The 14,157-nt window shown below is 43.7% G+C and overlaps 1 protein-coding gene across 4 annotated transcripts in view; it reads left to right on the top strand.

Moving 5' to 3' along the window:
* Positions 1–14,157, top strand: part of RETREG1 (reticulophagy regulator 1) — a 101,764-nt gene that overhangs the window by 50,999 nt on the left and 36,608 nt on the right. Inside the window, exon 1 of one of the 4 annotated variants that reach the window (XM_079796453.1) lies at positions 9,166–9,399. The exons of 2 other annotated variants lie outside the window; for them this stretch is intronic. In XM_079796453.1, the coding sequence (XP_079652579.1) occupies positions 9,347–9,399 (53 nt within the window). In that variant the 5' untranslated portion in view covers positions 9,166–9,346. Of the gene's footprint in view, positions 1–9,165; positions 9,400–9,424; positions 9,693–14,157 lie in introns of those variants that run through there. One more of the 4 variants, XM_079796452.1, reaches the window with a different exon arrangement.

Below are 14,157 nucleotides of genomic sequence, written 5' to 3' on the forward strand. Positions count from 1 at the left end.
CAGCATCAGAATCCAGGCAGGCTTAGCTCCAGGGGTCACTTGGCAGAATTACCTCTCGGATCACATGTGCTGTGCCCAATGCAATGAGGGGCCTGGATGCTGGAGACTCTGTCCTTCAGTGGTTCACTGCTCAGGCCAGGAGTTGCAGGCCCATTGAGAAGTAAACAAAATTTGGCACACAGTGTTGAGGACGAGAGCCAGGTGGGTTTCCTGGAAACAGTATGTAAAGTAGAGATGAGCCTAGAGCCCCTTTATAAGGGTCTGCACCTGGGAAGGGAGGAAGAGGAGGAGCGGGGCAGAGGGGAAATGGAGCTGTCCTGCGGCCTGGCCTTCTGGGGCAGGGAGGATGGGATCAAATGATGGAGAGAGTACAGGGCACAGCTCTCTGAATGCAGGTCAAGCTACATTAGGCTTCACTTAGACTTGACACTGACTGAAACAGAGAGGCTGAATATGAACCTGACCATGATGCACGATAAATGCAAATAGTGTCTTGAGGCTAGTGTCTGTGCACCTGAAGGACACTCAAGGTTAAAGTCACTTTCTACCCTGTTCCATATATCCAGGTGAACTAACAAAATGCACAGCAATACAATTAGAAGCATGGAAGGAAATGAGCTAAAGTTGCTGAACTACCTGTGCATTACTCATCAAGACATCTGATTTACAGCTTGCTGTTGAACAATGCCCCCAAATGACCCCGTGGCTGCCTTCAAGGGGATGGTGAGAATATTCAATCAGATGTTGGTACATTGAAAGAAGTGTTTCTGGTTTATTCAATTACCACATTAACAGCAAGTGCTGCTGGTTTGATTTGCACCTGATCTGATAAGAAGCTAATTATACGACAGGGTGACCCACGTGGCAGGACGATTTCAGTCATAGCAACACAATATTTATCTGGGCAGCAAACAGTCAAGCTGCTAATTCAAGATGCAACCTTTTCCAGAGGCTCAGCCAATGCAGTAAAAAAACATCCTTTCTCCATCCCTCATATAGACAGACACGCTCCAGTTCTAAGGAACACCTCCACAGGTTATTGTCAACTTCCAGGTTAGAATTTATTTCCTGATGAAATATTAAATAATATAGTAAGTATTTATATTAAATAATCTCCATTAAAAAGTATGATCAATTACAGGACACCAAAACACAGGATAGCAGACTTTGTTTTTATTTGTCGAAATTTAAAGTTAGAATTCCAGACTTTTATCTTTTTTTTTTTTCTTTTTTTTTGTAGAGTTTGATTACAAAAGGAATATGTATGTGGGGAAAATTTCAAAAATATTTAAAGCACACAAAAGAAAGGAAGAGTCATAGAGCTAGTCACTATTACTATCGGGGTACATAATTCCTCCCAGATGTTTTTCTCTAATCAATTACAGATGGACACATACTCTATTTTGTGCTGGGTATGTGTATATTATACAGCAGTTGCCCGACTATGGCTCAAACTCATTCGTTTACATTTTGTCTACATTACAACTGTGGAGTTGAGTAGTTCTGACAGATATTGACTTTGTGGCCGTTTACAGAAAAGGTTTCCAGCCTGTTTTAATATGTAAAGCATCCCGTCAAAAATGTGCTTTTAGGAACTTTATGGTATTCAGACGAGTGGACTGAAGTCATACTTGATTTCACCACGTCCCTATTCCACACATTTAGTCCATCAGTGAACCTGCTTGGCTCCATCGCCATAAGGTATCCTAGACCCCACTCTGTCATCACCTTGGACCTGCTTGGGATCTCACTCCCAACTGGCCCTCAGGCCTTCTCTTGACCCTGAAGAGCTAGCTGGCTTCCACACACCAGCCAGAGCTATTCCGAAGACTTCCCGTTCCGCGTGGAGTGCAGTGTGTGCCTGACAAGAGGGGGCCACGAGTGAAGGCAGTGACCCTCCTCTCCAGCACGATCCAGGAAAGGCCCGTGGCCATCTGAGTATACAGCTTCCGGCACGTAATTCAGAGGGTGCGATTTCCTACTCATGCTATTGCAGTCACTGTCAAAAATCACTATTTGATAATTTAGTTATGTTGATATATATATAAAATCTTACTTACATGTTAGTTTAAAAATGCTGACTTTCCTATTCTCTCTTCATGTCAGTTTTATTGAAACTGGGGCCACTTTTTGAGCCTAACACATTTTCCAGAACAAGTCATCTTCATTCCTAAGTTGTGTTAGAGAACTTTATAAAAGTAGTCACTGGAAATTGTTTCAATCAATCCTTTTTCCCCCTAGTTTTATGTTTTTTTATCCAGTTTTGTTAAGGTATAATTGACATAAAAAGTGTATAAGTTTCAGGTTTACAGTATAATGATTTTATAAAAGTATATGTTGGGAAATGGTTACCCAACAAGTCTAGTTAACATCCATCAATCTCACAGAGTTAAAATTTCAGAGGGGAACATTTTAAAATCTTCTGTCTTAGCAAGTTTCAAATATTACAGTACAGTATTGTTAACTATAGGCACCATGCTCTACATTACATTTCCAGAGCTTATTTATCTTATAACTGGAAGTTTGTACCTTTTGACCACCTTCACCCAAGTCCTCACCTCCCAACCCCCAATCTGTTGCTCAATCTTCATCACATGACCACTCACTATATTACTGTTTGAAGAAATTTTGAAACTTATTTTTAACAACACTTAGCCCCTTCAATTATGAGGTTACCCCCACAAATAATAAAATCGGTGATAAATGTCTGTCTTTAATTATATTATTGTTATTAACATTGTTAATATATAATACTATAATAATATGCCACTTCTGCCAGGTGACCTCTGTGACATCTAAAAGCTTCCTAAACTAGCACTGATTGATGTCATTTCAGACATTCTTCCTCCCCCAGTGCTTTTCTATTCTAAAGGAAGAAATTAAATGTGCGGCCCTGGTATATCTCAGATTTGGTTACATCACAAACTTGTGGCCACCTCCTCTGCCTGAGGGATAATTTTAAATAAAGCAAAGCATGTTTTTAGAGACAGGTAGTAAATGGACAATGATTACCCCGTGGACTCTGTGAGGCACCGCTAGGTTTTGGGGTGGAATCCTGACCAGTATACCTAGGGACCCAAGGTCTGCTTTTCCTCCATCCCCTGCTTTGCCTAAAGGGCTCCATGAATATTTGGGGGCCGTGGACACACAGGGCCAAGAACGGCACCATCTCGTCCGCTGAAGCCTGTTTCTCAGGCTGAAGTCCCGGAGGAGCCTTACTCTGCCTTTAGGGTTTGTACGTCTGTGTTCTTGTGAAGCCCTTAGAAGGAGCCATTGCTCATTGTTGGTGAGACTCCCTGTTTACCTCCTCACCTGGAAACAGTTGCACTTCCATGGCGAGAAGGGGACCCCATCATCCTCGAAGACATATGTAAGCACAGTGTCCCCCCTTGCACGTCCATCCACAGATGGTGTGGAAAACACATTTCCTGGCCGAGGTCACAGCTATGACACAGTGTGGCCCTTACTCTTCGCTTATATTTAGGACTGAGGTGACGTTTCCATTTTAAGCTGGATCAAGAGGAGTCAAGGTCATTGACCCCCACAGATTTTATTGTCTTATTAAAAAATATAAAGTCAAGTTTGAGATAAAAACTTCACCTTGGTTGTAAGTGAGCAGACTGAGGGCAGCGCCTGGCGGCGTGAATCCGCGGAGAGAACCCGTGATGAAGTGTGTGTGTGGCATTGCCATGGTTTGATGCTAAAAGTGGGTACAGCTAAAGAAGCCAAGTCTCGTTTCCATTTTTAAACTGCGGACTTCCTCTAATTCTCAAAATAGGAAAGAAACATGAAAGGCAAGGTGACTAGCACACATGGAAAGGAAATCTGAACTTGGTTTCAATCCTGGAAATTTTATCGGAGGGAGGGAAAAGATGGCAAGTTGCCAAGGCTTTCAGACGGACACACTGCCGGTAGCTCACGTGTGCCCACAGCTCACCTCCGAGGACACGGCTCTCAGCATCTGGCGCCCCGCAGAGGAGGGAGCACATGCAGCGAGTGACCTGTCTCATGTGTGTCCTTAGCGATGAATGCACGTGTGTGGGTTCAGCCTTTTGTTCCTCTGTGTCGGGCCACCTTCCATCTGGGTTCAGACCTGGTGTCGCCTGGTGGCTGGTGCTGACGTAGGGTGGAAAGGAAGTCAGATAGTCTTAGAGGGGACTGGGTGCATTGTGGTTAACACCGAGCTCAGTGCATAGTTGGGCAAGTCTAGTGGAGCGGTGTCAACAGGGCCAAGAGGTGGCCTCTCCTGGTCTCTTAAAGGGTTAGAGGAGGAGTCATTGGTGAGGGCACAGTGGACAGAAACGAGCTTGTGGCTGGAACAGTTTGAGCAACAATATCAATAACGTGAGCCCCTGATGTGATGTGATGTGATGTGATGTGATGTGATGTGATGTGATGTGATGAAAGGGATCCTTCAGCTCGGAGGTCTTCTTCCCCCAAACCCATAGCCTCAGTCTATTTGTAAGAAAACAAATTCAAACTGAGGGGCATTGTGCAGAATACCTCACGTCTACAAAATACTCAAAACTGTCAAGGTCATAAAACCAAGAGAAGACTGAGCAAATTTCAGACCACAGTAGACTAGGGAGATACGATGTCTGATTGCATCTGGTGCCCTGCAGGGGGGTCCTAGAAGAGAAGAAGGAACTTAGTGAAACACAAAGTCCAGAGTTTCGTTCATACGAATGTACCAATGTTGGTTTTTAGTTTCCACAAACATACCGTGGAAGTGAGAGATGCTGACCCAAGGGAAGTTGGATGAGGGGTACATGGGAGTTAGTTCCCTGTGCTTCCTCTGCAACTGTTCTAGAAAGCTAAAATGCTACCCAAACAAAGAGTTCATTAACATCAAGCAAGTTTGTTCTGCTTATAGGAGAGAGGTGCTGGGGGAAACCCCTCATGAGGACTGATTGTGGAGACAGGAAACTGGGGATCAACCCCGTCAGAGTCTCACTGGGCCCAGGCTCTCTTCTAAGGCTCTTCAGCGTTCAGGTGTTGGATGCCTTCCTTTTTGCTGTTCATTGAAGGGGTTTTACTCAGACCTGGTGGGAATGAAGTCACTTCAGAGACACCTTCAGGTTGCATCATTTGGAATCCTGAGGTGGCCTGAAGGAGATACACCATGTTTCTGAGAGGCCAGACTTATTGTCAGACAGTCAGACGGAGAGTGATTGAGGCAACAAGGAGACCTGGCCCAAGGAGCTGTTGGAGGGCTCTGCCCTTCTACAAGAAGCAGTTATGAGGTCTCTTAAGTCAAGGCCGTCTTCTTTCCCATTTACCAGGATTTGCAGATGCTCAGCTTTTCTTAAAGCAAAAGCTTCTAAAAGGGCTGCTTCCTCTTCAAAAGTGCCTCCAGGCTGTAGGATATTGGCCCGGGGAGCACATTTCCTCAAACACCATTGCCCGGAGGAGAGGTTCTTTCAATGTCTGAAGAGCTTTCTCATCCCCAGCCAAGGCTGGGTCAGCAGGGGGCGCTCAGCCAGCCAAGACCACAATGGTGTCACATGGTGCAAAGGAAAAGGGAGAGAAGGAGGCTTTCTGGCCACCCAACCCATCACCTCAAAACTAATCTGGAAATAACGATTCCCCGTTGTAGGCCTGGTCAGGTGGGAAGTCTCCAGTGCAGTTTGGCTTCTCCACAAAGTACTGGGTACAAGTTAGCCAAGCAGCATCCTGTCAGGTGCTACGTAGGAATGAAAAGTAATTTTTAACATTGATCTGCACAACATATGATAAGGAAGATCAATATACAACAAACGTGTTACGTAATTCATAGTTAAACTGAAGGTTATCACTGCCCCTCTATCTTGCATTGTATTTTTAAGCTCAAGAGGTAAGATTTGTTTTGAGCTGTGTGCCACTCTGGTTCAGTCACTCCAGATTTTTACGGTCCACAAAGACCTCCGTTTCTGGGACTCGTGATCTTAGAAATTTTCCATTTCCTTATGCTTGCTAAAAGCAGCGAGGTCTGCCAGACTTCTTTTTCTCCTCTGGCTATTTGTTCTAAATTTCTTGGAACCAAAGACCTTTGCCCCTGAAATACTAGTATACATAGAGCCTTTGAAGAGAGCTTTACATTAGCAAGCAAAACTAGTCAGGCACAGGTGTGTGCTGTGGAGGTAAGCCTGAACCAATGTTATCATTTGGCCCCCGAGGGAATTTTATTTCTACCAGTGTCTGTACTTCTGCTGGAGTTTTATAGAAGATTTTTTTTGGACCGGGTAGGAGTTGGGGAAGGATGAGAAGAAGAGGAGATAAAGAAATTGGCTTGATACAGAAACATATCAACTATGTTCTAAGGATAGAAGGAGTGAGTAAGTAGGTAGGAAGAAAACCAGTCTCAGGTGACTACAGCGCCTCAGAGAGGGGGATCACAAACGAGTTGGTAGGGACCGTGTTTAGTGCAATGAAATGGGTCTCAGTAAACACAGGATATAATAAAAAGCAAACCAGTGACGTAGGGTGATGACACAGGAGGTCTGAGCACCAGCCTCGTTTCATTGGTCCTTCCTCAAGCAGTTGCTGAAGGGCCTCTTTTCCTCTCCATGTTTCCCGAGGCTACTCCTGTACTCACTTCACTGTCACTTCCTGCTCTTCCCCACCCTTCCTGCTGGGAACTGGCTGAACGAGTGGGCAGATGTGTTATTTGTGGAGTTTACATCTCCCCCCCCCCCCCACACTTAGATTTAAAAAAAAATTTTAAAGGATCAGATGACCCTGTATGTACATGGTGTCAATGATGCATTTGGTAATGACGGGTAATCACGACGTGCCACCCCACTGAGACGGTCCCCTCTCTCTTCTTTTTACTTGGTGGAGTCCTACTGAGACTTGTCCTACATTGGTGGCTTTCAAAGCAGTAAAAGCGTCCCCACCCCAAATGCTATGTTATACCAATAATCAAAAAGAGTTCCTCGGATGTGTAATACTCTCAGCAGCAGGTCACCTCATTTTGCTGAGCCTCAGTTTCATTGTCTGTAGCCCTCAGGGTCTCTCCCTGTCCCTGTCCAGGATGCCCAGTGGACTTCAGGTCAGCAGTGATGAGGGAATCCTTGGCACCCCAACCCCCACAGGGCTGAAGGCGGCATTGATGCCAGGAAGCCACACACTTGTGTCAGTCTGTCTGTGCTATCCGTGTTTTCCCTTCTCGTCTTTTGATTTCAGTAATTAACACACATATACCAAAGGGGAATTCATGGTTGAAGCAAGTAATTTCTTTTTTATATTAAATGTATTGGGGTGACATAAGTTACTAAGATTATATAGGTTTCAAGTGTACATGATCTGTATATTGCATTGTGTGCCCATCACCCAAAGTCAGATCATCTTCTGTCACCATATATTTGTGTGCCCATCACCCAAAGTCAGATCATCTTCTGTCACCATATATTCCCCTTTACTCCTTACTTCCTTCTCCCCTTTTCCTCTGGGCACCACCATACTGTTCTGTATGTCTATTAGATTTGGATTGCTTGTTTTTCTTGTTGGAAGCAAGTGAGTAAAAAATGCATGAAGGAGTGCTTGAAGGAAATGTTTTAGTCACTATTTCATGGTATTAATGGGCAGTTCATCTGTTACCGCACCGATCAGTTATCGACCCTTTAAAATTGAGGGGCAGCTTTCAGGGACATATTCAGTCTGTAGTAACCAGCCGCTAAGTTCAGCAGCAGCTGGGCTCGGATCGTCAAGAAGTAGTACAATAGACACTTAGGAGAACAAACGGTAAAATCAATGGGAAAGAATGGTCAGAACTGAGAGTGAGATCAGAGAATTAGCCCTTTTTGTTAAGATAAAATAAAAGTACAGCAGTATTCTCACTGATCATATTTTCAGTGCTTCACCTTTAAGTTCCTTAATCCTGACATTTATAACAACACAGCCCTTTGCTTCAGGCCGAGAGGCTCCTGCACAGCCTCTGCTCTTCGGAGCTCTGCTGATGGCTGTTTTCTTTCAAGGTCAATGGTATTTGAGTTATGTGTGCAGGTATCTGCACCAGTGTAACCTTCGACTTTGAGGTCAACACCTGTAGATCTTGTATGAAATACTGAAGAAATGTCTTGAATTGTGACATGCATGTATCACAAAATAGGTAACACTACTGAAGGAAAGCAGGTAATGTGATTTGTTTTGACTTTTCAGTTCTTTAATGCCCTAGAAGTCACTTTGACACATAAATGTGAAATACGCATTAGCTATAGATGTATTGCTAGGATCAGCTATAACGTGACAATGGAGTACAGGCATTTAAAAAAAAAAAAGAAAGGTATATTGTTTCTTAATAATTAGATTTTGCTTACTGCCTTACTTAATGTTACCAATCGGGAAAACAAAGTAGTTTCAAGTTTTTATGCAAAAAGCATTTAGGATATATTCCTAAAGGAATCTCAATAATATTTCTTTAGCCATTTTGCCCCCTTTAAATGAGGCTGGAGCTATACGTACTACTTTTAAATTGAAGTATTTCCTTTAATTGACATGTAACATTATATTGGTTTTGGGTGTATAGCATACTGAGTCAATATTTGCATATATTATGAAATAACCACCACAAATCTAGTTACCATCTGTCACCACACAGTTACACATTTTTTTCTTGTGATGAGAACTTTTAAGATCTATTCTCAGGAAATTTCAAATATACAACATTATTTATTAACTATAGTCCCCAGGCTGTCCATGACATCTGCATGACTTATTTTGTAAAGGGAAATTTGTACCTTTTGACCACGTTGGTACAAACTTTTCTCTTAGCCTTTTGGTAAAAGAGTTGAAGTGATGTTTGTCCTGGTCTGACAAGTGGCAGCAAATGAGGGTGCCTAGTGATTGATGCCTCCGAGGTAGTGATGAGCTGAGCTGTGTGCCCATGTCAGGCTGCTCCCTGATGACAGAGGGGAGTCCTGCAGGAGACCATGTTGCCCAGAGGAGCACAGGGACTCCTATTTGTGTGCAAACTTATTCTGAGTCGAGAAGTCTAAATGACCTAAGGAAAGATTTTCATGCAACACACTATCCCTCAAAACATAATTGTTTATGGGCATTTTTTTTTCCTAAGTAAGAGCTCTTTTGCTGAGTGGCAAAAGTGTTCTCAGAACAAACAAACCTCTCAGCGCTGGCAGGTTCAGCCCATTTTGCTCTCCACCCTCCAGCTCCCTCCTGGGGGTTGGAGACCTGATAGCCCAGCTGAAGTTCCAAGCTCCCTGTGGCCACGCTGCCCTTTCGGTGGGGTGCCTGGTCATGCCAGGGGGGAAAAAAAAAGAAAAAGAAAGGGTAGGCAGGCCTAGGTGAAGTCATCCCAACAAAGGTTAATAGTTGGGTGGTGACACGGTCTCACACGACTGGACAGAAAATGCGGGGCAGCTGGGCCGAGCTTGCTCCCAGCTGCCTGTCACGGTGCTGGGAGTAAGAGGTGACCTATTTATTTTTAGAAGGGGACAGTCATCATAACTCAGCTCTTAGCTTCATTCAAGGCAGGCAGGCGCGTTGGAAGTTTGTAAACACCTACTTTCTGAGTAAGGGAGGAGTGCCTTTTTTTCCAAAAAGGAAAGAACTTGACTCCTGGGATTTTCCCTCCTGTGGTCGCGGTAGAGTGGAGAAGAAACGTTGGGCACGGACGTGCTGCAGCCTTCTCCCCTGTCTTAGCATTTTTAAAGGGCAGACATGCCTGAAGGTGAGGACCTGGGACCAGACAAAAGGTAATTACATTATATATTTACTTCTTCTTGAGTCTATTTCATGTGCTAGTTCTCTTTAAAAAAAACAACAGTATGACTACTTTTAAATGAAAATTAAAAAAAAAAATTGGAATGTAATCCCTTAACTCCAGGAAACTGAATTTTCTTTGGCATGAAAGAGACATAAAATTAACTTAATATACCCTTAGACACATATGTAAATAAGTGTTTTTCTTCAATGAGGAAGTGATGGTGTGAAAATTTAAAAAGTATTTCTTCCTACAATGTAAAGTCTATTTGGATGTTTTGATGTTTGATTTTTAACTTTAGATAATAGTTCTTGGAAATCTAAGCTAGTGAACATTTTGTAAAATATTTTCATTTTAAAGACTTGTTGAATATTTTATAAAGGTTAAATATTAGACCAATATACCAGTTGTGATAATACAACACTTTTTTTTAAAACCACAGTTCTTATCTTTTAAAATGTAGTCAGTTGAAGCCCATATGCAGAACATTAATTGTATCAATGTTTTATTGATATCTACCTCTAAGAAGAGGGGAGAGAGATGGTAAAGAAAACAGGCAATTATTCCTACATCACATGTGCCCATATCGAAGGTCTCATTTCTAGCCCCATTGCTGTATTAACAACATTTGTATGAATCAGTTTCATTGGAATTCTAATTAGGGTCATGGATATTCAGATATGAAGAAATAGAAAGAAAACGAAGCAGAAACAAACTCACAGATACAGAGAACAAACTGATGGTGGCCAAATGGGAGGGGGTTGAGGGGCTGGGTGAAAAAGGTGAAGGGCTTAAGAAGTGCAAATTGGCAGTTACAAAAGAGTCACAAGATGTAAAGTACAGCCCTAGGGAATATAGTCAGTCAATAGTATTGTGGTGACTAGGTATGGTGCCAGGTGGGTGCTGGACTTGTGGGATGACTACTTCATAAGTTACATAAATGTCTAACCATTATGCTGTGTACCTGAAACTAACATAATATGGAATTGCAATGGGAAAATAAATAAATTTAAAGCTGTTTAAAAAGGAAAAGGGGCTGTTGACAATTTTATTGTCAAAGAAGGTGGAAACTGGTAGCTCTGTATGAACAGGGGTGCCAGTATTTTTGTTGTTATTTTCTTTAAGGTAAGCCCTTTTCCGCCATGGTTATATGATGTAGTGTGTGTATGTTGCTTGTGTATGTGTGTTGTGTGTGCTGATTATAATGAGTTGTCATTGTGTCCTTAAAAGCTACCTTTCTCTTTAGCTTTCTAGTTTTTATTTTCATCCAAATTTCTTCCCAGGACAACAAATGGGGACATTAAGTTGATATTTAATTGGATAATAAAACAGCTTTCTATGTAAAATGAGACATGAAATCAAGTCCTTGAGGATAGCATTTATAAAAGTGCCTAGATTTAGGACAGGGACTAGCTAACTAGTTTAGAAAACATTTTCAGAGAAATGTAAATGTCAGTCTTGATTCTGAGATGATGGGCTTGATCTACCTGTATTGTGTGTATCACCTCCCTCCCCCCCAACCCCTCCCCCCCCCCATGATATTCAACATTTCTGAAGGCAGCACTTTCTCCTTTTCTCTTAGCATCTTGGCATTCCAACCAGCTCTCTGCATAGAAATTCACACAGAATAGGCATTTTGAATAAATACCTGTTGAATGGGATTTTTCATAGACCACTACAACAAATATCTATTGAAGGGAGGGATTTGGCAGAAATGTAATAAGGGTTGCCTTAATGAAATGGAACATCATCACAATTAAATAATAATTAGTTGTGGATAATTACAAATATTTTGAACTAATAGTTTGTGATGTTTAACAACAAACATAGATTGTTTTTAGAAGAATTTGTTTTACTGGTTACAAAGGATACACAGACAAGAGGGAGAAAAATCTAATAATAATTATTATTACCAAGGACTGATAATATATTTGCTGAAAATGGGAAACTCCCTCTCACTCCTTTGAAGTAATATACCCCCACTTCCCACTGTTTTATTTTGATGAGCTAACTCCCTGCTCTGAACAGTTTATGGTTTTCTATATAATAAGCTTTGCTTTGTATGTTTGTTTTCCCCCCATCTATGCAGAAAGTTAGAAAGGGTACCCTGGACAGGGTGAACGTTGAGAGCCAGGCTAGAAATAAAATGTTCCTCTTGAGAGGGAATTTTACTCTTGCTAAATTGGAGATTAAGTGCCACTGGAAGACTCCTTGGATGCCACGGGTAGAAGAGAAATAACTATAAGTGGCGGGTTGCTGACCACACTTGCTATTAGGGCCTGAGAGCTGCAGGCCATGGTGGAGTCCCACACGCAGCTTCTTCATGTTACCTCGGTCCCGTTTGGGACTTTGGTGACCTGAATTGCTCTGGAACTGTCAGGGAGCTAACTCCGAATGCAGTGCTTTCAAATAAGTGGAAACCAAATGACATGAAGCTTCATTCGTGTGCCGGGGGCACCCTGTGCCTGCCGCTCTGTGCACTCACGGCCAGCCTTTTCCACTCACCACGTGTGTCTGAGAGCATGCCTGCTGGGACCTCCTCCTCCTTGTTAGCTTGTCCCCAGTGATAAACACTCTGGGTAACAACCTCCAAAGGCTCTGTCCCAGTTTCAAGGTCAGGGGATGCAGGGAGAGGGTGTGAAGAATGCCATTCTGTAGCAGACTAAGGAAGGCAGAAACCCAAGCAGGAAGCTGAAGAAGAAGGAAAAAAGTGGGGGCAGGCCCTGGGGAAGCCCCCAGGATCAAGAAATACGAGGAAAATTAGGCCCTGGCCAGAGGCCTGGCTCTACGTGGTCCCTTGTTCCATCAGATTTGGAGCTTCACCGTGGAGGCAGCGGCGCACACCCTCGATGTGGTTAGTACCTGGATGTGGTTGGTTAGTGCCTAGATGTGGTTAGTACCTGGATGTGGTTAGTACCTGGGTATGGTTAGTACCTGGGTATGGTTAGTACCTGGGTGTGGTTAGTACCAGGATGTGGTTAGTAACTGGGTGGAGGGATGTGGACAGGTGAAACATTCCCTATTCCAGCTGCCAGCAAGGGGGATTGGACCCCAGCTACCACGACTGAGTCCTGAACGTGTCTTATAGAACGTGTCTTATATGACTTGTAGAAGTCATCACATGCACACACTCGCTCTGTATGTGTTTATCAAGTGTGGGATCTAAGCCAGTGGCTACGCCAGGTGGTAGGGTGCGGGGTTTGGCCCCTGCTATCATGGAGCATTCAGTCTGAATGGGGGAGACAGACACTTAACGCGTTGAAAAATAAGGGCTAAGATCTTTTCAAAGGGTACTGTGGGAGGCTCCCTGGCGTGTGTGTGGTATGAAAGAGTAGTTCACAGGCCTCTCCGAGGAGGTGCCCTGGGCGCTGGGACGTGAGGAGCCGGCCATGAGGGTGTGAGGAGCGGGTGCTCTGGAAGAGGCCCGGCGGCGTGAGCTCAGACCCCGGGAGGGGGATAAATTGCCGCCTGTAGGAACAGAAAGGCAGGCGTGGAGAGCAGTGAGCAGGAAAAGGCCTGTCCGGGCCCACGGCTTCTCATAGGCCAGAGTGGGAGGGTAGATGCTAGTCAAGGTGGTGAGGCGTCATTAGAGGGTTTGAAGGAAGGGGTTGGGGTGGGGCCACCTAAATCCTTCAGAGACATTGTGAGGTAACATGCTTTTGTGAGTCAGACCGAGAACTTGAGCACCATTGATCACTTCTCATGGAAATGTGGAATCTGAAGTGTGAAAGTGCTAAGTTTGGGAACATAACTCAGTCCACAGTTGGAAATTAGGTGGATGTGCATTTCAGAAATCAGTACAAATTACGCATCAAGAAAACCTAAGCATTGAGGCTGATACAGTGGAAGTTCAAAGACAGCACTGTTTATTACAGAGTAGTGTGGGGTCACCCATTGGGTGACAGATATCTGGGTCCTCTGTATGGCCTTTAATAGGTGCTTGGAATCATGACAGAAAGAGAACCATTTTATACACGAGTCTGACCATTGGGTGATCTGGGGGGTGGGCTCTGAGTGTGTGACAGGCTCCGCTCTCGTTCTTTTTGGACAGGTTTCTCAGATCCACGGTGAGGGAGGGCGATTTGGAGTCTTCTGTCCATGGAACAGGGAACCGGCACTGCTGGGTGCCCCCGGGAAGATCACAGAGAGCAGCTGGTCTTTAGATTGTTCAAAGTACCTGCTTATGTTCTACGCTAATCTAATATTTAACCAATCAGTGGAATATCATCGAAAGGACAATATGCAGTTTTAGCGATTAAGAAGCAAAATATTGGCTGTCACTGTAGGATTCTCTAAAGCATGGTTATTTGACTTGTCACATAACATAGTAAAAACGTAAAACCTCTATTGGAAAAGGCCACTGAGCTTCTAAAGCTGTAATCCCACAGTGGCGGTCTCGTTTGCTCACAGATCTTTCTGCTCTGCTCTGGAGTGGCGAGCTTCCATCTGGGCTCTGG

The sequence above is a fragment of the Cnephaeus nilssonii genome (genome assembly GCF_951640355.1).
Source record: "Cnephaeus nilssonii genome assembly, chromosome: 2".
Classification (NCBI taxonomy): Eukaryota; Metazoa; Chordata; class Mammalia; order Chiroptera; family Vespertilionidae; genus Cnephaeus; species Cnephaeus nilssonii.